The sequence below is a fragment of the Ochotona princeps genome, chromosome 28 (genome assembly GCF_030435755.1).
Source record: "Ochotona princeps isolate mOchPri1 chromosome 28, mOchPri1.hap1, whole genome shotgun sequence".
Classification (NCBI taxonomy): Eukaryota; Metazoa; Chordata; class Mammalia; order Lagomorpha; family Ochotonidae; genus Ochotona; species Ochotona princeps.
Genome location: NC_080859.1, coordinates 2,688,868 through 2,711,443, shown reverse-complemented (window position 1 = coordinate 2,711,443; position 22,576 = coordinate 2,688,868). Strand labels below are relative to the sequence as shown.

Below are 22,576 nucleotides of genomic sequence, written 5' to 3'. Positions count from 1 at the left end.
TGAGGTGACGCAGCCAGGGGGGCGTGCCTGAGATCACGCCGCTGTCTGCCGGAGTGTGAGAAAGCTGGGGTCTCAGAGTGGAGAAAGAGCAGGGGGCTCTCTCTGCTCAACTCCACCCGTCTGGGAGCCTCCTGGGACTCTGGCAGGACCCCTCCCCCCAGGCTCAGGGGGACAGGCTGCTCCAGCAGCTGGCTGATGTGCACATGTGTGGCCGAGAACCCAGGCCCCCAGCATGGCATCAGCTCTGATGTGGCTGGCATGGCCACACGTGCAACACTAAGAGTGCCCGAGGTCCTCTTCCCTCCTGGATTTAATTCGGGGAGCTCACTCACCCATCAGCTTCCTGCTCCCATGAAATTACTCAAATGTCGCCCGGTGGTGCCTTCCCCTGGGCAACCGTCTCCTGTCCAGCCATCTCCTGATTGGCCAGAGAGCACCGATGGGGAGGGTCTTCTGGACATTTCCTGTTAATCGTGTATCCTCCTAACACCTGTCCACTTCTTACTCATTATCCCTCAGCCATCATCCGTGTACCCCTAGCAACGGAGCCATCACCAGTGCACCTCATGCCAATCGTTTCTCCATCCCACTATCATTACCACCTGTCCACCTCTTACCAAACACCTAAGTGTCCAGCACTGTCCCCTGTGCACCACTAACACCACCTACCCATCCTGTCACTGTCCACCCCAATCACGCATCCATCCTGACATCCTGTCGCAGTCCACCCCGCCAATCACGCATCCATCCTGACATCATGTACCCATCATCATCTCTTCACCCCTCTATTAACAGTCAGATCAATCACTTAAACAAGTGAGGATAAACATCCTATCACCCACCCACCCCATCATCCTACAGCCATCCTGTCATCTGTCCATCCCGCTCTGTGTCCACCCATGCCGATCACCTGTCCACCTCCCAGGACTCATCACCCACTCTTCTATCATCTGAACACACCTTATCAATCATCTCTGTTACCCACCCCCCATCAGTCACCTATCACCTGCCCCTCAGTCCCCTGTCCTTCCCTGTACCATCTGGCCCTCAGTCACCTGTCCATCCCTGTACCATCTAGCCCTCAGTCACCTGTCCATCCCTGTACCATCTGGCCCTCAGTACCCTGTCCTTCCCTGTACCATCTGGCCCAGTCACGTGTCCTTCCCTGTACCATCTGGCCCAGTCACCTGTCCTTCCCTGTACCATCTGGCCCAGTCACCTGTCCTTCCCTGTACCATCTGGCCCTCAGTCACCTGTCCATCCCTGTACCATCTGGCCCTCAGTCACCTGTCCTTCCCTGTACCATCTGGCCCTCAGTCACCTGTCCATCCCTGTACCATCTGGCCCTCAGTACCCTGTCCCTCCCTGTACCATCTGTCCCAGTCACCTGTCCCTCCCTGTACAATCACCCATCCATCACTAACACCTTGCCACCAACAACCTCATTCCTCTATCATTTGCTCAACCCTAATAATCACCTACCCGCCATCTGCCTAGCCCGTCAATCATCTATCCGTCGATCATGTCCACCCCATCAGTCATCGCTCTGCCCAGTACAGTCCTCTCTCCATCCATCCTGCAGCATCTGTATCTACTTTCTAGCCCTTTCCTCCCTCAGCGAGCTCCTTCACTCCTGCACGGTAGTGACTTTTCCGTTGCGTCTCTTGCAGCACACTGGGGACCTGCTGCTGCTCAGTGGTGAGTTCCTCTGGCACAGGAACTGGCCACAGTGACCTGCACAGCCCAGCTGCTCGCCAAGCCTGAGTGCCTGACACCATGACCAGTGCCATGCCTGAGCTCTGCCACCAGCTGTCCCTCAGCAGACACAGCACGGAGCCAGAGGAGCCCAGGTGCCCTTCACCCTAAGCCCTGCCCTAAGGCACGGTCCCTGGCCGCTCTGCTGCCATGTCCCTGGCTTTGTGTCCAGGCCTTTTCTGCCCCGTCTTGCTGGACCTGCTGCTTGGCTGCGTGTCCTGAACACCCATCCAAGAGCGGCCACGGGAGCTGCAGGCCTGGGTCTCTGCACCTCCCATCTGAGCTGCCCATGACCCGGGGGGCCCAATGCAGACTCCAACCTTGCAGGGTGGATGACCTTGACCCTGAGGGCTCCACTCCTCCCATCCCCAGGATCTGCAGAGTAGCCACTCCCCCAGGAAAGAGGGAAGCTTTCCCCGCCCCCGCCAGCAGAGCTCACCATCCTTTGTGAATCTAGGGGTCCTTCATGGAGTAAGCACATGGGTGGACAAGGGTCCAGCAAGTAAGGAGAGCTGGGCATGGGAAATGCCATCCACTGCCACCCCAGCATGTCCTATCTACAAAACAGAGGCAAGGGTGGGCAGCTTCGTTCCTGAGCCACAACAGGGACCCCCAGGGGGAGTCCCCTGGGGGGACTCAGGGAAGGGGGTGGTGGCAGCACTGTCACATAGAGGAGCCCTTGGGCTACCCTGGAGCACGGGGAGCCATTTCAGAGTTAGTGACTGCTTTATGCAGGACAACCAGGCTCTGGGCAGGCAGGTGGCTGTGCAAAGGAGCCAGGTGCCTGCACAGTGAGGCCAGTGCTGACATGAGCTGCCCAGAGCACAGGCCCTTGAGAAACAGCCCTGGTGGGCAAACTGGAGAGGGGCTTGCTAGGCTCTTACCACAGTGGACACCTGCTGTTTCCTAAAGGAACACAGGACGTGTTCCGTTCTGGGGGCGGGATCTGACATCTGCCTCCCCTCCCCGGTAAGCTCAGCGCACCCCCAGGACGGCAGTGAGGATAGCACCCCAAAGTCCACATTGCCTTACCTGGCCTTCAGTGCCCATTCTGGCAGTGAGCAAACAACCCTGGCACCCAGACAGCCAGAAACACCCCTCGGTCAGCCTCTCATCGCTCCCAGCCCTAACCATCTCACTGCTGGATGGCTGTGACCGTGACTTCCTGAGAAACCAATATACCAGATACAGGGCCAGTTTACAAAATTAAAATTGCTCCATACAGTGCTGGGAACATACTGCTCGCACCTCGCCCATCGTCACACCTAGGCCGTCGAGAGCTGGCAGCAGGAGCCCGCAGACCACATGCAACACCATTCATCCAGGGCCCATCTCCCCTTCTCCCTCCAGAATCCAGCAAGTGACTGCTGCCTCAACTCCGATCGCCTCCTGCCCGTGGGGGCATCAAGTCCCAGGCCCACAGCTGTCACCTCCTGCCCGTGGGGGCATCAAGTCCCAGGCCCACAGCTGCCCTCTTCTGGCCGGGCTGCAGCCCTGCCTCTCCTGGCCCCTCCTGTCTGTCCACTGTCCTGAAAAGTCCATCCCTTGTCCACCAGGGAAAGTGGCAGCCCACAGATCAACCACTTGGTCCAGAAAGCACTCCGAAGTGCCCGGTGGAGTCGGGTCTTCCCTGAACACTTTGCTCCAGTTTTTTCCTACTAGAATCTCTCCTAGAGGACCTGTCTCTGGCAGCCAGGGCTCCATGAGGACAGCCCTGGGCCCCGACACACACAGGATGGCTCTGTCAGGTGCTGGGTGGGTGGACAGGAAGATGGACAGATGGGGCAGGACAGGTACGGGGCAGATGCGTGGGTGGCTGGCTGGCAGAGGAGGGACAGATGAGAGGCAGGGGTGAACACATCCAAAGCTTAGGGCCACACAATGGCTCAACTAGCTAACCTCCCACGTACAAGCACCAGGATCCCATATGGGCATCAGTATGTGCCCCGGCAGCTCCACTTCCCACCCAGCTCCCTGCTTGTGGCCTGGGAAGGCAGCAGAGGACGGCCAAAGCCTTGGGACCCTGACCCCACAGGGGAGATCCAAAAGTTCTGACTCCTGACTGTGGATCAGCTTGGTTCTGACCACTGTGGCCACTTGGGAGTGAATAGATAAAGATTATCTCTGCACACCTTTCAAATGAAAATACAGACAATTTTAAAAGAAGTGTGCAGCACCATGCCCAGCAGACCAACACACTCAGAGATATATTCTGTGGGGACTGCAGTGGCACCAGCTGGGAAGTCACCACCACGAGAGGGAGGGCTCTGATGAGCACGGCAAGACCATCCCTCCTGCCTCCGCGCCCTGGACGGCCTGCTGGGACACCTGCTCAGGTGAGGCCCAGCTCGCACGGCGTGAGGGTGGGGATGCCTGCCAACGTGCACCCCATCCGCATGCGCACAGTGACACTCAAGGGCCTTCATGGCGCCGTCTCCTCTGAGGGGAGCTCCACAAGGCTCCCCTAGCAAACACACGTGACAACTTCAGGAGAAAATCGTGAACTGCCTTCAAACTTGATCTCTTGGTAAGATTGGGGATGGCACCCATGGGTGCCAGCCCAACAGAGTGTGGGGACCAGCATGGGCCCTACTTCAGCCCAAGGAGCACTCGCGGGTTCCTGGGGTCACACTGAGACCTCCCGAGCTGTGAGAGAGAAGCGACAGGCTGCAGGGTCCAGAGTAAACCCAGTCCCTTGCCCATCAGCATCAGGGTAAGTCACCCCTGCAGGGGCCAGCCTGTCCCTTCCCGGAAGGGTCGTGGCTGTGGGCAGTTTTACCTTTTGGATTGTTTCACCGGACTGCTGAGTTTTGCCAAGTGGGGTGCCTATTACATTCTCATGCATGCTCTGAACCCTCCTGACAGCGTCCCCCAGGGACCTCCTGGCTTCCCACCCTCCACCGGGGACATCCTTCCCCCACCCCCGTGCACACCCACCAGACTTCCCTGCCTTTTCAGCCAACACCTGCTGAGCTCCCGCCACAAGCCACTGGCTGTGCGTCGGGTCTTACCAGCATCCTCTCCAGACTCTGACAGTCCTGCCCAGCGGGCCTTGGGGGTGTGCACAGGGACCCAAGGCCTGAGTGAAGCCACAGACAGCCTGCCCCTGGTGTCAGGGCTGGCAGAACCAGGACCAGGGACCCGAACCCACATTCGCCTGAGCTCCATCTTGGGCCTCCTTGTGGGCCCCGGCACCTGCCAAGTAGCCCCTCAGCCACCGGCACCGTGGGAGCCTGCCAGTCCCAGCTGCTCCAGCCCAGTCAGACCCCAGACAGCAGACATGATCCCCACTGTGGCAGCCGGAGCCCGAGGTCACCATCACAACAGTGTGACTGCTCTCAGGGCCTGGACTATTCTAAGCCAGGCCTCTCTCCCCAAGCTTGGCTCTGCTCACGGGGGGCACAGTGCCAGGGCTGACACTGGAGGCCGGGGAGCCAGCCAGCCTGCCTTCAAGGACACGCCACAGGTGAGCCTTCTCGCTCCTTCTCTCCCCGCCCACTCCCATCCCCCCCTCCACGGCAGGGCTGAAAGACACAGCCTGCCTCAGTTTCCCCCTGCTGGGAACCTCTCTGTGACCCTGGAGTTTGCCGGGGCTGAAACTGCAGAAGTCAGTGAGATGTGGATGGAGCAGGGAGGAGGGGACAGCTGGACAGCACCAAAGGTGACAGTCTCCCCACTGCCCACCACTCAGAGCGGCAAGGTGGGATCCTGGGCAGAGAGCTGGCAGTTGCCCCAGGCAGGCACCATCCTGTTCTGCCTGTGGCCACTCGCAATACAGGGGTCTGTGGGCTGCCCTGCCCCATCTAGAACCAGTACCAGGTGGGCGCCCTGCTGACTCTAAGTTATTTCTGGCCCAGCTGCTCCTGGTGTTCTGGGCCAGGGTGCAGGGCAGACCAGCAGAGAAGTGCCTTGTCAGCTTCCCACCCCAATGTCACCCCCACACACAGGACGTCCACCGGGCTGGCCTGGCTCCAGGGGAGACAGCAAAGTCTCCTGGTGCCAGCCTCACAGCTGTGCCCGCTCCATTCTCAGCAGGAAAGGGTTCAAGTGACCCTCCGACCACTGGGCACACACTCAGCCTGAAGGGCGCCTGGGTCTTGGCCATCGTGCCCAGCCACAGAGAGGGCATAGGCAGGAAGGGCCTCCGTTGGACCAAGACCCAGGACCATGCCTTCCCAAGGCTCCCAGGCAGGGACAGGTGTGACCAACTGCCACCTTCACACTAGTCCCGACTGCTCACACAGGCTCTCAGCCACTTCCTCCAGGGCGACAGCTGAGTCCTTGGGCTGCAGCAGAGATGGACACTGACTGCCTCAAGCACCTGTGGCAGCTTGGGGCCACCTTACCCCATGTCACAACCTCTCCCTGGCTGCCCCCTTAGGGAAGCTGACCTGGCCCGGGCCCATCCTCCTGGTATGGGATTAGCAGGGCTCAGGAGTAAAGGTGGCTTCCCTGGGGCCTGGCCCACAGCCCCCATGAACCCAGGGTCTCTGAAGGAGCAAGATCTTTCTCAGAAGGAAAAAGATGCCTGTACTGCAGCCACCAGCCGGGACGTGGGCAGGGCACAGGCTCCAACCCGCTTCAGGGAGGGGTGTCCCTCCCCATGGGCTGGGGCAGAGGACAGACCAAGGGCAAGTGCCAGAGAAACCCTGTGGGGGCGCCTGTTGGAGGTCTTGTCGCCCCGGGGCCAGGGTCTCAGCCCCGGTGGGTTATGGGCAGCTCTGAGAAGTGCCCCTGGTCCAGGTCGCTCAGCAGACACCTTCCATTTAGGAGCTGGCAAGGCCGGGACCACCGCCCCTCTGGTTGGGGCCCAGGTGCCTCGCTCGCAGCACGCGGAGCCCGTTCAAACTGCGCGCAGCTGAGCGCCCTTCCAAGCCCGCCGCGTTCTCCTTTCTCCGGTAGCTCGGGCCACAGTCTGGAGTCGCGGGAAGTGCCGCTCAGTCGCCCCAGTCGGGGTCCAGACTCAACATTTTCCGCTTCGGTTTTTTCCCCGTTAAAACAACCCGCCACACCTGTGCTGGGAAGACGGGGCGCCCCGACGCCGCTGCCCCGGAGCCCACTCCCCCAGGGCCTCCCGTCCGGAATTCAGTCCTTTCTCCCCTCCCTCCGAAACAGCTTCGTGGGGACACTGACCTTGAAGCCGGAGTCTCGGGTCGTCCCGCCCCGCGACACAGCCCAAGTGTTACGCGAGCCGCCAGCGCGGCCTTGAAAAGGCCTCGGGACTGGGCGGGGCGCGCGGGCGTCTCGGCCAACCCGGGCCCGCGCCTCGCGCCGCACCTGCCGCGCCCCCCGCGCCCTTGAAGGGCCGGGCCTGGGCCCTCGCGAGCCTCAGCCGGGCTGCGGGGCGGGCAGGCGAGGACGCCTGCTTCTCCGTTCCGGCGCGCTCTCCGGCGGCCCGGCCAAGAAGGGGGTCTCCTGCCTTCCATCGGCCCCCAGCGCAGAAGGGAACTGCAGGGGGCCCCTTTCCAGGACAAGGGCCAGGGGCCATCTCTCTGGCCTCCCACAAGGCCCGGCGCGTCTCAACCAGCTTAAAAATAGCCCTCCCGGGGTGTCCCACCTGCGCGCGGCAAAGGTCGCCCGGAAATAGCCGCGGCGCGCGCGGGGCTCTGCCGGCCGGCACGCCCCGGACCCTCGGGGGCAGCCCCGGGCGTGCAGCCGGGGAGCAGCGGCCCCTCACTGTTCCCTTTCCGTTAAAAAAATAAAAAATAAAAAAAGGCGGGGAGGACCCATAGTCAAAATCTGTATTTGACCTCCGCTAGCGCAGCTGCTCGGGAGAGCGCTGGCAGGGTCTTCTGGGGGCCGGGAGGGTCTTGTATAGAGGAGTGGGGAGCTCGGTGCGCGGATGCGCCCCCTGACTGGCAGCCCCCTGGAAGTCCCTCCACGCAGCTCCCCGCGGACAGGGTCCGCCCCATTACAGGGAGAAGGCCGCACGCCTTCTGGGAGCCTCGGTGCCATTTTCCTTCTAGGGAGGGCAGCCGGGGCCTTCTCCGGAGGCAGGGGCCTGCAGGGGTTCCCGGCTCCTGTGCCCCCCGCCCCACGACTGTCTCAAGGTCGTGACATGGAACCCGGTGACCTTGAATTGCCCGCACTTCCAGCTCCAGTAAAACCACAAGGGCTTCGAAGAGCCGGAGTGGACTGAGCGCCTCCCCGTGAGAGCCATAAGGCACCCCTTCCCCGGCCCCCGGAGTACCTGCTGGAGCCAGGGAGGCTGGAAGGTCACCGTTCTGCCACGTGGCACCTGGAAAAGCTCGAGCTGGAGGTGGCGACTGGAACTCGGGTCCCGGGGCCGAGGGAGGCAGGCCCTGGGCCTCGCTAGCTGAACTGGCTGAGCTCCGGCGCGGCGGAAATGACGAGTGGCCACCTGGCTGCCGGGAGACAGTCCAGGGCCCGGGATTGGCCTTCGTGGGCGAGGACCAGGCTTGGTGGTGGGAACCTGTTGTAGGAATCAGTGCCCTTGGCTGCCCCGGGGCTGTGCCCTGACCCCCTTGGCTCTGGGCGCCTGTCACCAGGGCCAGAACCCCTGGAACCGCTGCAGTCCCTCCCTTGTCTGCAAGGCCTCAGTACCCGTGCCCAGGGAAAACCAGCGGAGGCCCGATGGTGTCAGGATTTGGGCAGTGAATCTGGAGAAATTCCAAGTCCACCAACCCAAACAGCAGCAGAGCGGCTTCAGCTGGAGCCCCTGCCTGTGGAGAAGACAGCGCGGCCAGGGGGTATCCCAGAAAGGCCAAGTTCACCGTGCATGCGGGCATAACCCACACAGCACACACCCCCTGCCGGACTCAAGAACGTGCCCAGTAACTGGCCCCAGACTAGGTGCGTGCTGGGCTGGCTCACGCACGTTACCGCACAGTACATTCACCGGCTGCGCCAGAGTGCGGAGGGCGGTGGCCGCGGGACAGGCGGGGAGCGCCCTGCAGTCTAACCCGCCTCCCACCTCGCAGGCGAGGCAGCCAAGGCTCCAAGTAGGCGGTGGGTGACGGGGTGGGTCCAGGGCGCTTTCACACCTGGTTCTTGCGAAGGGAAATCAACTATTCAGGTTGTTTAAAACACTAGCGAATGGGGAAAACTCCTTTGCAGGGGGAGTGCCATCCACCCAGCTTCGAACAGAAACGCTTCATTAAATCCTCTGCTCTTGAACAAACCTTGATTTTTATTGAGAACGACACTCCTTCACTCCATTCCTCTTCTGAGAACTGAACACCTGCTCATTGCTGGCCCTGGGCCTCCTCTCCCGACTCCTCACACACTGCACGTGGGGGGACAGGAGGGTCAGGTGGTGTGTGAGTTCTTCTTTAGGGCATACTGAAATTGGACAAAAACAGTCAAGACTTGGCCACACAGCAGCCCTTCGGCTTTGCCTCTTTAATCCTCTTGGAAGCAGACACCAGGGCAGAGCTATCGTGTTCTGCTTCGTGCCTTGGTCTGTCCAGGGATAATCGGCTTAGGTGAAGCTTTGCCTGGGAGGCCATGAAGGGACACTAAGGGGATCCCGTTGACAGCGCAAAATGCTGAGTGCTCACTTGACGGCACAACACTGGACTGGACTTCTCATTTTCTAAGCTAAACTCGGCAGTACTCATACGCATTTGCTCTCGGCGGCCACAGGCCAACCCGCCATCCCCTCTTGGAACTGGGGGACACAACGGGGAGCGCACCCACTGCATGCAGCCAGCACACATGGGAGGAGCATTTGGGAATCCCCCTGCTCCCTGATTTTCTCTCTTGGGACAGACTGCAGTGTTGTGGAATGTTGGGACGGGAGACACAGAATCCAAGCCCACAGTCTTCTGTCCCCTGAGGACACGGAGGCTGACAAGCCATCTGCGTTCCTGCCCGGAACTACCAGGCTTTGTCTTCCTTTCAGCTCACCTCCCCGTCTGTTCGTGAGCCAAGGAAACAGTTTTGTGAGGCTTTGGTGCAAGAGGCGTCTGTTATTTCAAGTGCTCTGTTGCTGAGAGGGAAATCACAAGTTACGCATTGGCGGAGTTCAGGCAGCCCGTGCTCATGTCACCATGCATCAGGATGCATCGATCAACCTGCTACTGCAAACTAAAGGAACAGGCAACCTTCAACAATAACAGTAGTAGGGTAGCTGTAAAGAACCCATCTGGGGCTCCGTGCTAGGCTTGTTGGCTAATGATGAGCTACTGAAAATAGTGTAGAGGTCTTAAAATATTATAATTTTTTTTAAACTTATGTTGATATTTCAGTAGACAGCTATGTACAGAGAAGGTCCTTCCTGGGCAGAGAGGGTTTCACCAGCTTGGCCCCCTGCCCTGGCAGGCTCTTCCACTGACTTCTGAGAGCCAGCAGTCAAGTTTGCTGGTCAGCTGTCAGTTCCAACAGCCATCACTAAAGTGCACAGAGAAGGGTGGCGGCCATGCAGATCCTTCTGTGACGGCCAGCGTGGGCAGGCGTCGCACCACGCCCAAGAGAAAGGTCAGGGGGAATAGGCTCGGGGAACAGCAGCTCTGCATTTTCTCTTCCTTCTTTTAAAAGCAGCAGTCTCCCTGAGAAGAGGGAGGTGAAGGATGAGCTAGCCCTATTCTTCAACACCTAGCACTCTCGGGGGCAAGTGAGGCCACTTCCCCAGCCTCAGGGAGCAGCTCTCCTGCCCCGTGCTCTGCTGTCGGGCGGTGGGACCCGCTTCCTCTGGCACAGGCAGTGTCCCCACTCACAGGTTTCTCGGGATCATTTCTAAGCCGAGATGTCTCGGTGGGGGTGGGGGCAGCATTGATGACCAGCAGCATGTGGAAGTGTGAACTTTCAAAAAGAAAATCCCACTGACAGGTCTATTTTAAGACACACACACACACACAAAATCAAATGTGGATAGGGAGCCCCAGAGGTGTGTGTAAGTCTGAGTAGGCCCCCATCCTTCTGGGAGGACAAGAAGAAACCCACGAGGTGCAGAGATGGTACCCTGGGGGTTCCTAACGCAGCTCAGAACCCCGTCACTCCCACAGCACCTTGAGGCATCTGCCTCGGGAAGGGGGAGGGGAGTGTCGTCCTCTGCAGGCGCCACAGTGACCTCCCCAAGGGGACCCATTTCTTTGGGACTGGCAGCCCAGGAAGAAGCCCCCACCCACTGTCCTAGGGCAGTCCTGTGTATGCAAGGACACGATGGCCACGGATGAATCCACTAGTCGGCATTCTTTCCTTTCTGCCCTGCTACCCACACATTGGAGAGGCAGCTTTGGAATTCACTGAGGAGGCAGTGAGCGCCAGGCGCGTGTGGTGGGCTGACCTGCCTTGTGAGCTGGCCGTCCCCAGAGTGCAGGCCTCTGCAGTGCCATGAAGCTTGCAGTAATGGAAGTAGATCCTGGAGGGCTGGCAGGTGCACAAAGGCCAGGAAAGTGCCAGAACAACATGGCACATCTTTTCCATGGTGAAATTCACCTTCGCACCTACTTCCACACAATGGCTGGTAGCACCTTCCTGGGTCAAATGTGCTGCCAATTAATCAATCACATGCCAGTCATCTCTGGCTCCCCACCTCCCACCCAAGTTTGACCCAATCAGCTGCGTTTCTGGCTGGACACAGAGCTCCACCCCGGCTGCCGTCTTGGCTGCTTGAGAAGCAGCCTGGCTCTGCCTCAGTCCCCACTGCCTGGAGTGTGGTATGCATGCACAAATCTGTCCATCTCGGCCTCCGTGGAAGCGCCGGGACTCGGGGGGCATGGCCGGGTCTTCAAGCTGGGAGGCGGGGCTCAATTTTCAGCGACAGCCCATAGAGTGTCTCTTCATCTATGACGAGTGCTTTGTCCAGCAGGTACTGAGTGACCTGGGGAAGGGGGAGAGCCAGCTCTGACCTCTGCCAGACATACGTTCCCTGTAACCTCTTCTCTCAGGAGCCTAAAACTTTCATCGAGCTAAACAGTCACGAATGTGCATGGGCCTCCAGCAAGTTCACAGCAAATGTGCATTCTGTAGGAACTGTCTGCGCACACCAATCTTTCTAAGCAGCCAGATAAGCACATCCGTCACTCCTGTTTGCCGTGGGCTTTTTGACGCCCTTCATATTCTCACTGTAAAACCCAGAACCAAAGAGATCAGCTGGAGGCTTCTCCCACTGCGCCCTCCCAGTCCTGGGCTCCGCTTTGCAGGATGTTGCTGGTACTGGACATGCCCTCCCCCAGGTGCCCAGGTGGGTGCAAATGTGATAGGCGCATTCAGAGACCCCCCACCCCGTTATGCTAACTGGCATCGTCCAGCAGGCTGCTCTGAGCCTCTCCCTCTTCCCCACAGGTCAGCCCACAGAGCTCACCGCCGGGCAGGAGCCGCAGTGCAGGGCACATGACCACTGCGCTGTGACACTCCTGGGGCCCAGGCGTGCAGCCTCGGCCAGGGCAGAGAGCAGAAGGGAAATGAGAAAATGGGCGGTAGGAAGCAGAGGGGGGGCACAATGTGCATGACAATGCTCTTCACTGTGCCGATGGCACACGCATGCACACATGACACACACATGCACACACATGTACACATGTATACAAATGTATTCACATATACATGAAGGACTGGAAAGGGATGGTGGAGAATGGATTTATGGATTATGTTCTTTCGGTATAAAATAATTATTGCAATCAATCCATTGCCCAAAAACTCTTGGGCAATGCATACAGCTGAAACCGCTCGGCGTGGACCCAACATCCCTGCACGTCAGTACAGAATCATCTGTCGCTCCCCGTGGACGCTATGACCACTTGTCTGCGCACGGGCAGAGCCATTTCCAAGCGCGGGCGCTGGTCGCTGTGGAATGTCACCCATGACTTTTGCAGTCCTTCCTGGGTGACAAGCTGGATGCCGGCGAGTCCCCTCAGCACCTCCCAGGGGCGCAGGTGCCCCACCTAGCTGGTCTAGCTCACTCGCTGGAAAGCTGGAGGGCTGGGCTCAGGGTGTCAACTTTTCCTTTTTTACTTTTTCCCGAAGACTTATTTATTTTTATTGGAAAAAAAAAAAACAGAGAGGAGGAGAGACAGAGAGGAGTATCTTCTGTCTGATGATTCACTCCCCAAGTGGCCACAATGGCCGGAGCTGAGGTGATCTGAAGCCAGGAGCCAGGAGCCTCTTCCAGTCTCCCATGCAGGTGCAGGGCCCTAAGGCTTTGGGCCATCCTTGACTGCTCTCCCAGGCCACAAGCAGGGTGGCCAGGATGTGAACCGGCGCCTCTATAGGATACCGGCATGTGTAAGGCGAGGACTTTAGCCATTAGGTTACTGTGCTGGGCCCCAGCTTTTTGATTTTAAGAAACAATGCAGAAAAAAAGATTGTCTTTAAGGCTGTGGGGCCCATTTTCCCAAATCCTCACAGGTCACAGGGTCAATCTTCCATTTTTGTCAGTCTGATGGTAAGAGCGATATCTTACTCTCATCTGCATTTTTACTAGTGAGGTCGACATTTTCCAAATATTTACTGGTCTTTCCGTTTCCCCTGAGAATTGACTAACGATGCCGATTGACCGTTTGTGCTCTCCTGCAGACTTACAGGATGCATGTATTTTGTCTCAGGGCTTCCTAGTCTACGGCTTGTATTGTGAGTTTGCATAACTGCCGCTGGCCAACAAGAATCTGTGTTCCGGTTACCCAGCCTGCCGAGCACAGCATTTGCAGTCTGCGCTTGAGGCCCTGTAACCCTGACAGGCAGGAGGACTTCATCCTGTGCTGAGCGCAGCTTACACATCACTGTTCTTACGTTTGGATGGTGGACTCTGCGCGAGTTTACCCTTGTGAACGGCACAGGTGGGGAGCTTCAGTTTCCATTCCGTCTAGACACAGCTCTGAAGTCTTCTGAGGCGCCCCGGGGTCCCCACCTTAGAGTTTCACACAGACGTGTGCCTGCACTTGGCTCTGCTCCGCAGGCAGGTGGACCGGCACAGCCCTGGGCGTGGATTCCTGTGCTAGTGCACCAGACGTGCAAATGCTCCTTGGCTGTTTCTAGTCCTCAAAATCCTTCTGGCCGTTCTTCCTTCCTCCTCTTCCTCCCCCTCCCCTTCCTCCCCTTCCGCCCCTCCCCTTTCTCCCCCTCCCTTCTCCTAAGATTGTTTTCGAGTTTTGGAGTAAGTTTGTCAGTGGATCTAGAGATTAACTTGAGCAACACGAGCCTGCAACATGTGACGTAGCTGGGACACAGCAGAGTTTCGGGGGCCCTGTGCTGCTAGAATCTGGAGGGGGCTCTGCATTCCGTGGAGCATGGGAGGAGACTGGCAACATTCTGCCTGTCTGGGGGCAGGGGGTTATCAGGAAAGAAGGGAAGGACAGGGTCCCGAGGGACACGCCCAGAGGATGTGAAATCTTTTGAATTCCAAGTTGAATCGGCATTCCTGCTGTCTCCTTGCCCGCCCCGCCATTAGGCACACTGGCATTCTCTCTTTGCTGAGCTTCCTCCATGCACCAGCACTTGGCAGCATTGCTGCTATTCTGTAGGTTGTCAATGTGCGGGCCAACTCCCGCACAGCCACGCGGCTCACCTTGGGCTGGTGGTCGATCCGATAGGAAGCCTGCTGGAACTGGCGGATCTCCCGGATGATGTGCGAGATCTGTGGGAGCAGCAATGATGGGCGGCGTTTCCCTGGGGCCAGCTCAGGCGGGCCGGCTCCTGCCCTCCCAGGAGCCACGTGGGCAGGCACTGAAGGCACTTCATTCAGGAAGGCACTGAATTCGGTCCGGGCACACCTGTCCCTGGGCAGGGGCGGCAAACTTGCAGCCCTGTCACTGGCCAGTCTTAGGCTTCTTTCCCACCCCCACCCCCGGGGCTGCAAGCTCGGAGGGCCGCCGCATGGATGGGGCCCAGCCCTCCCTGTCACTCTGGCCCAGGATTAAGACCCACCATTCTCATCTTGGAGAAGTTGACTAGGCCCTCCTCAGTGAAGTTGGGTGTCCCCTCTTCGATGAAGGCCAGGTCTGTCAGGTACATCCCGAGGTAGGGCACGGCGGGGGGGTTGCAGCTGCAAGAGTAAGGGGCACTGTGGGCGACCACTCGGGTGCACCGAGCTCTCCTTCGTCTGACCCCAAGCTTGTCACCTCACTTCCGTAACCCACAGAGCTTCACACACGTCACAACAGATGGGAATTCCAAGCAGGTGCCCTGTCCACGTGCCTGAGAGTGGCGTGAGCGACTCAGGCTGCTTTGAGGGCAAACAGGAAAGACTGCTAACAGGAATGGCGCACAGTGCTGGCGGGCAGATCACTGTGCCGGGAAGGGCAGGAGGAGCAAGCACGGACAACACCTGGGAGCTGCAGCGAGAGGCCCTGAGGACGTGAGCGGAGAGCGCCGAGTGAGGGTCCCGGCTGGGCAGCCTCTCAGAGCCACAGCTTCCTTGGGGTAGTGCAGAGGCCATAACGCCTGTCTCTCCAGGTTGCAGAACAGCTCGAGGGTCACAGGAGGTGTCTGTGATGTGTCTACCGCATACACTGCCTCCACACAATCCCTGCTTTAAAGCAATTCAGTCACTGAGACAGACCTACTTTTTAAGGTTTTCTCTGAGATTCTTAAATCTTCCTTCAGATGAGACTGTTTTCTGAAGCTTATCCAGTAGAGCCTTGGTCTGCAAAGGAAAGAGACAGCTCAGCAGGTAGAGCTGCCTGACCGGCCACGGCGCCGGCCACCAGCACGCTCCCCGCTCCCCCGTGGCTGGACACGGCGCCGGCCACCAGCACGCTCCCCCGTGACCAGCCATGGCGCCAGCTACCGGCATGCTCCCCGCTCCCCCGTGGCCGGCCACGGCACCGGCCACCAGCACGCTCCCCCGTGGCCGGCCAAGGGCTGAGCTGCCCACTGACGCCGGGTCTTCCTCGCAATGGCCCGTGCTGCGCCCAGACCCTCTCCGCGGGTGGAGGGGCATGGGGTTTCACACCTGACGTGGAAGAAAGAGGGCTCCCTCGGTCTACACAGTTAGCCAAAAAGACAGGAAAATTGCAATCCCTGGAAACGGGGGGCCTAGGAGGAGGGAAAGGCGTGTGGAAAACAGAATCTTCAAGGGGGGAAGATCTCAGTTTAGGGTCTTCACTGCGGATCCCCGAATCCCTGCAGTGGCTGTCTCCATCATCCCATGGCACACGGAGGACTGTCCTGCCACTGACCAAGCAGCGTCCACACACAGATCCTTGCCCATATGGCCACTTCGTCAATTTATTAGCAAAGCCAAGAGCTGCTTACAAACAAATAGGCTGCTGCTGGGCCCGGTGCAATAGCCTAATGGCTAAAGTCCTTGCCTTGCATCTGCCAGGATCCCATATGGGCGCCGGTTCATATCCCGGCTGCCCTACTTCTCATCCAGCTTCCTGCTTGTGGCCTGGGAAGGCAATCAAGGACGACCCAAGGCTTTGGGACCCTGCGCCAGCGTGGGAGACCTGGAAGAAGCTCCTGGCTGCTGGCTTCGGATCAGCTCAGCTCTGGCTGTTGCAGCCATTTGGGGAGTGAAGTAGAAGATGCAGGATATTTCTGTGTCTTCTGCCTCTACAGATATCTTTCTGTCTTCAAATAAATAAGCAAATATTTTAAAATATTTACTTTAAATATTATTTTCATCTGAAAGGTAGGTTTTACAGAAAAGTGGAAAGACACTTATTGCATCCACTGGTTCACTCCCCAAATGGCAGCAACAGCCAGAGCTGAGCTGATCTGAAGCCAGGGGCCAGGAGCTTCTTGCAGGTCTCCCACAGGTGCAGGAACCCAAAGACTTGAGCCATGAGGTGGATCTGATGTGGAACAGCCAGGACACAAACTGGTGCCAATATGGGAGTGCTGTCATCAGATGACAGAGGATTAGCCTGCTGTACCACCACACCAACTCCAACAAATAAATATATCTCACATTGAAAAAAATTATTTATTATTTTTACAAACAGGCAGATTTACAGAGAGAAGAGGAGAAACTGAGAGAAAGATCTTCCATCTGCTGGTTCACTCCCCAAATGGCCATAACAGCCAGAGGTGAGTTGATCCAAAGCCAGGAGCCTGGAGTTTCTCCTGGGTTTCCCAGGTGAATGCAAGGTCCTCCACTGCTTTTCTAGGCCGTAAGTATGGAGTTCAATGAGAAGTAGAGCAGCCAGGATACAAACCAGCACCCATATGGAATCCTGGTGCTTGCAAGGGGAGGATTTAGCCCAGCGCCGGGCCCACAAATAAATCTTTTTTTTTTTTTTTTTTTTTTTTTTTTTTTTTTTTTTAAAGATTTATTCATTTTATTACAGCCAGATATACACAGAGGAGGAGAGACAGAGAGGAAAATCTTCCGTCCGATGATTCACTCCCCAAGTGAGCCGCAACGGGCCGATGCGCGCCGATCCGAAGCCGGGAACCTGGAACCTCTTCCGGGTCTCCCACGCGGGTGCAGGGTCCCAATGCATTGGGCCGTCCTCGACTGTTTTCCCAGGCCACAAGCAGGGAGCTGGATGGGAAGTGGAGCTGCCGGGATTAGAACCGGCGCCCATATGGGATCCCGGGGCTTTCAAGGCGAGGACTTTAGCCGCTAGGCCACGCCCCCGGGCCCCAAATAAATCTTTAAGAAAAAAAATCTAGAACCTCATAAAAGAGGTCACCATTAAATTTGCAAGATGGACACACAAAAATAAGCCATATTTTCAATACTCAGACCAAATGTGTAGAAAACATGGCATAGCCACACCACGGAACGTCATCCAGTAACGTGAACACCGCTGGTACGCGGGATGACTTGGGTGGTTCTCAAGGGAGTTCCACTAACTTCATAAAAGAGAAAGTGCCCCAGATGTTATGACTGCGTCTACATAGCAGTGTGGAAATGACCACGTTGCCGAGAGAGATGACAGTAATTGCCAGGGATCCCCGAGGCAGAAAGGGGGCCTTTTACCAACTGCTGTTTTCACTTTCTTTGAAATGAGGAGAGAGATCTTCTGCCTACTGATTCACCCAACAGACACCCGCAGCACACAGCGCTGGGCCAGGCTGGAGGCAGGAGCCCATGTGGGGGAAAGGACTCACTTAGGTCATGACTGCTGGCTCCCGGGGCCATACTCCTCCTGTGGGGAGACTTCCAGGGCACCGAGTGGCAGAGGCAGCATGGAGCAGGGTCGCACCAGCTCCTCCAGGCTCCCAGACACGGCCTGGGAGAGGTGGGCAGACACGCACACCGAGGGGTCCCTGAGGACAAGAGCAGGCCAGAAGCAGCCAGACAACCCAGAGCTGGGGAGCTGGGGGATGATCACCGCACGGGAGCCTCGGAGTCACGCAATGATGATGGGGTTGGCACCACGACTATGGGCCCCACTTGCACGTAGCTCCCCTCTCCGGGCCTGGGAAAGCACTAGAAAGGCGCTGCCTCCATGTGGGGGGCCTGGAAGATGTTCCTGCCTGCCCCCTGGCCCTGCCCTGCAGTCGCTGCCTTTTGGAGAGTGACTCAGCGGATGGAAGCTCTGTCTCCCCACCTCTCTCAGTAACTCCTTCAAATAAATAAACGAAAATTATGCAATGGAAAAGACGGAATGGGGCAAGCTGGGTTCCATAAAAGAAAAGTCACAGTTCTACTTCTGTACATCCAAGGCACTGCCCTCAAACGACAAGTCTACAACGTGAAGGCCAGAGGAGACAGGAGAGGTCACAGGAGCCCTCCGTTTGGCCCTGACCCTCGGGGAGGAAGCAGGGGTGCTAGGGAAACCTCACACCTCCCCCCCCCCATTCCAGCAGTGCTCCTGCAAAGTTCTGGAAACGCACACACGAGGGGACCGGTTGAGCCGTGAGGGCGCAGGGCTCCCCGGGCGGCCCCTTTCCCTGGCGTGGGAATGCTGGTTCCCGTGCTTGTCTTGCCCACCCCAGCGGCAGGCCAGCGCAGGCCAGCGCAGGCCAGGCGCTCACGCACCTGCTTGGACACCTTGGCCCAGGTTTTCTTCAGCCTGTAGATGGCGCTCCTGTTCAAGGCGGAGCTGATCTCCAGCACCCCGTTGTAGTTGCGCAGGCAGCGGCAAATGTCGGCCACCGCCACCCACTTCTCGATGGCGTTGGCGCGCGAGCTGACGTCGGCGTAATTCATGATCTGGGAGGCCACCAGGTTGCTCATCTGGGAAAACACAAGGCCCAGCAGGCGTCTGAGAACCGGCGCCATGCGTTCAGTGACGCACTGTGGTGCACCTGCAGGCCTCTCAGGGCGACCACGATTCAGGACTACACAGCAGCTTCCCCAACGGCTGCGGGCTGGCACAGCAGGAGAGGGCCACCTGGAATCCAGTGCGGTGGGGGAGGAGTGACTGCTCCCAGGTAACCTGGATGATCGTCCTGCCCTTAATGACTGAGGTCCTGTTAGGGGCTGGGGACAGAGCGGCAAATCCACCCCTGACCCTGAAGGACTCGGCCTCCCTGGGTGGGACCTTCAGATCAGGATTAAAGACACGGGCAGTGGACCGAGACGTGGTGGCTGGTTCACAGGCCACAGCCACGGCGGACCACACCCTTGAGGTCCCTGCTAAGCTGGGCTGCTGCACGGTGAGGATGAGGGGCTGATGCCACGCCCATGGTGTCACCACCACCAGGGCCTCGTGCTGCGCCTTCCACTAAAACTCATGGACTTATGGCCGTGGGATCGTGAGGACCACAGCGACGACAATGACAGCAACGTATCCGTTGTGGAGGACCGACCAGATGGGGCTCCTACCCAGCCACTCGCTCTTTGCTCTGGCAATGACTGTATCTCTGTGAGCTCTTGGAGGAGATGATGCTTGCCTTAATAGTCCGTCAATTCTGCTAAGACAGTGGAAGCCAGGGGTTGGTGCTGCATTGCACGTTAAGACACTATCTGAGATGCGGGCACCAGTTCAAGTCCTGACTGTTCCACTTCCCATCAGGCTCCCCACTAACGTGCCCAGGAAAACAGCAGAAGATGGACCAAATTCCTGGGTCACTCCCACCCGTGTGGGAGACCAGCCTGGAGTTCCTGGCTCCTAGCTTGGGGCTGCTCCAGCCCCGGCTTCTGCTGCCTCTTGGGGGGCGTGAACCAGGGGATGGAAGATCTGAGTCCACGCTTCTCGCTCACTAACTCCGCCTTCAGTAAATCAATGGATCTTTCATGCATCAGTCAGGATGACTCACATCGTTGAAGTGCTGGCTGGTCCTCACGATGTAGGGGGTCCTCTCGTTCTTATCCGGCTTCATCCAGCCCTGTCCGAGAAACTCTCTGCAAGTTCCAAGCAAAACAGAAGCCCCAGTAAGTTTGTGAGAAGCGGATGATCATCCCCAGGGCCAGACATGTTAAATTCAGGCTCTCCTGGAATGATGCCCGACACTTGTTGCTGCCCTGATGGCTTCCAGGGGCAGCTCATAGCTGGCATCTCACCATTCGGCATCCAAAGTGACAAGTTTACAGTTTCCTGTCTTCTTCTGACTAATGCTTGGAACTGCACCCCGATCGGAAACTCACCAAAGCGTCCCAAATTTGACAGCACCAACCCACACAAGCATCCTGAAGACAGAAAGTGCCATGGCAGAAGCCCTGACTGCTGCCCACCCCCCAGGGCTTGCGTTTACAGATGGGGAGCCTAGGCAGAGGGCACAGACGATGCCAGCAAAGAAGGAACGTGTGTCCGCACTGTGCTCCCACCTGCCCTGGAAAAGGCTGCGTCCAAGGCGTGGGCTTGGCTCAGTGCCGCCCGGAGCTCAGAAGAGAGGCCATATCCGTGCTCCCCGGGATGGGCAGGCACTCAGCGGCATGTCCACGTTCTTAGATGGTGGCAGAGTCTCCAGCCAGGGCGTATACCCAGCCACAGACGGAAGTAAGTGGCAGGTGTTCCCACAGGCCGGGAACACCTTCCAGAAGGAGACCAGACCCTAGGAGTCATACAGCTTCCGAGTCCCCCCTTCACAGAAGTCATGAGACCCCCACCTGCACTGAGGGCAGTGACAGTGTTCCACGGTGGTGTTTGCCCCCGCATTCACTCATGCCAGCTGAGCTATGGCTCACAGGGATACACACCAGCACCTGCTCTGTGTCCTGACAGGCGTAAGCTCATGGAGATCCTGAGTGGGACAGCTGGAAGGGGGCTTAAGGGCCTCCCCAGCTCCGCACACAAGGACAGGCCCAGGCTGCGAGCGAGTGCCTGGCCACAGAGCTTCGTGGCGGGTCCTTGGTGCACGGGGCTAGGGGAGGAATTCTCACACAGGATATACTGTCTACCCCGGAGTGGTCTTCCCCAAAGTGTGCTCTGGACCACTCAGGACCATCTGGGCTTCTCACTGTAGCATCTCCATGGACCGGTACCAAAACGCAGTGGGATAAATTGGTCCCTGTGAAACAGGCATCCCACGGGAGCGCCTGTGCAAGCCATCTACCTCAGGAGCTGTACCACATGCACTCCGCGGCCCGAGGGGTGGCAGCCACGTCGGGCACTCACTCGTAGGGGATGCTCCTGAAGACGACGTGGTCCAGGAGGGTGATCTGCTCCGCCAGCTCCATGGCTGACAGGGTCTCGAAGCACTCAGCCTTCGAACCGTCCATCTGTGAGGGACAGGGGAGGGTGTGAAATGCTGGAACACGGCCCCCATCACCCTGCTTCAGGGTGGGGAGGCACACAGTGGTCCCCAGGGATGCCAGGGACAACCCTGCCCCGAGACTGCAGCTGTGGAGGAAACAATGCAACATCAGGATCTGCACACCGGCATTCCCATTGCGGAGCAACTGCTCAAGCCCCGGGCAGGGGGCCGGCTCCAGAGCTGTGGACACACGGGCAGGGGCCCGGCTCCCAGAGCTGTGGACACACGGGCAGGCGGGGCCCGGCTCCCAGAGCTGCGGACACACGGGCAGGCGGGGCCCGGCTCCCAGAGCTGCGGACACACGGGCAGGCGGGGCCCGGCTCCCAGAGCTGCGGACACACAGGACCCAGGCCATCCCTGTGCCCGATTCCATGCATACCCCATGTGGCTGGCATGCTGCACAGACAGGACCCAGGCCATCCCTGTGCCCCAGCCCACGTACACCTCGTGTGGCTGCAGTGCCGTTATGTGGCTGAACTTACTGCCTGGATTATGTCTTCTAGTTTCAGGTGGATGTCATCCTGATCATCTTGTGAAAGAGCCCTGGGAAGAAGCAGATCAAAACGTGCTTTGAAGACAAGAGACATTTATTCTGGAAGCAAAGCCACTGCACGCAACCCCGGAAGCCCGGGGGCGGGGCCACGCCAGCTGCCAGGGCTGACAGATACAGGGTGACCCGCACAAGACGGTTGTCCTGCTGCCCAGAATGAGCCAATCTGTCTGCCTAAGTGAATCCACTTCTCAGGTCACTGCAGCAGAGAGAACACGCACGTCCCCTGCCAGGGGAACCAGAAGGACCTGGCACAGTGAACAAGGTTGTCCTAAGTGCCCCCCACAGTGAGTGCCTTCTGAGGTCACTTCCAGTCTGACGTGACCCTCAGCAAGACGCCTCCTGCTGGCGGGTCCTGACGGGCTTTTCCCAATCTACATACCCTCATCTCCAGGATGATCCTTCAGGCAAATGTCCCTAGAGGGGAGAAACTTGGAGTATGATTTAAAAAAACAAAAAAGATTTGTTTGTTTATTTTATTGGAAAGAAGAGAGAAGGAAAGACAGAGAAGAAAGGAGATACAGAGAAAAAACCTTACATCTGCTGGTTTATTCCCCCAAGTGGCCACAATGGCTGGAGCTGAGCCAATCTGAACCCAGGAGCCTCTTCCAAGTCTACCATGTGGGTGCAGGGTCCCAAGGCTTTGGGCCATCCTCAATTGCTTTCCCAGGCCACAAGCTGGGAGCTGGATGGGAAGTGGAGCAGCCAGGATACAAACCTGTGCCTATATGGGATCCCGGTGCATGCAAGGTGAGGATTTAGCCACTAAGATATCAT

At 58.2% G+C, this 22,576-nt stretch overlaps 1 protein-coding gene across 1 annotated transcript in view; it reads right to left on the bottom strand.

Moving 5' to 3' along the window:
* Nucleotides 1–11,360: 11,360 nt before the first annotated feature.
* RASGRF2 (Ras protein specific guanine nucleotide releasing factor 2) overlaps nucleotides 11,361–22,576 on the bottom strand; it is a 116,328-nt gene continuing 105,112 nt past the window's right edge. Inside the window, exons 20-27 of the mRNA XM_058656306.1 lie at nucleotides 21,732–21,792; nucleotides 21,111–21,214; nucleotides 19,813–19,897; nucleotides 18,590–18,787; nucleotides 15,219–15,298; nucleotides 14,581–14,698; nucleotides 14,222–14,290; nucleotides 11,361–11,539 (exon numbers count right to left, since the gene is read on the bottom strand). Coding sequence (XP_058512289.1) covers nucleotides 11,447–11,539; nucleotides 14,222–14,290; nucleotides 14,581–14,698; nucleotides 15,219–15,298; nucleotides 18,590–18,787; nucleotides 19,813–19,897; nucleotides 21,111–21,214; nucleotides 21,732–21,792 — 808 coding nt within the window. The 3' untranslated portion in view covers nucleotides 11,361–11,446. The remainder of the gene's footprint in view (nucleotides 11,540–14,221; nucleotides 14,291–14,580; nucleotides 14,699–15,218; nucleotides 15,299–18,589; nucleotides 18,788–19,812; nucleotides 19,898–21,110; nucleotides 21,215–21,731; nucleotides 21,793–22,576) is intronic.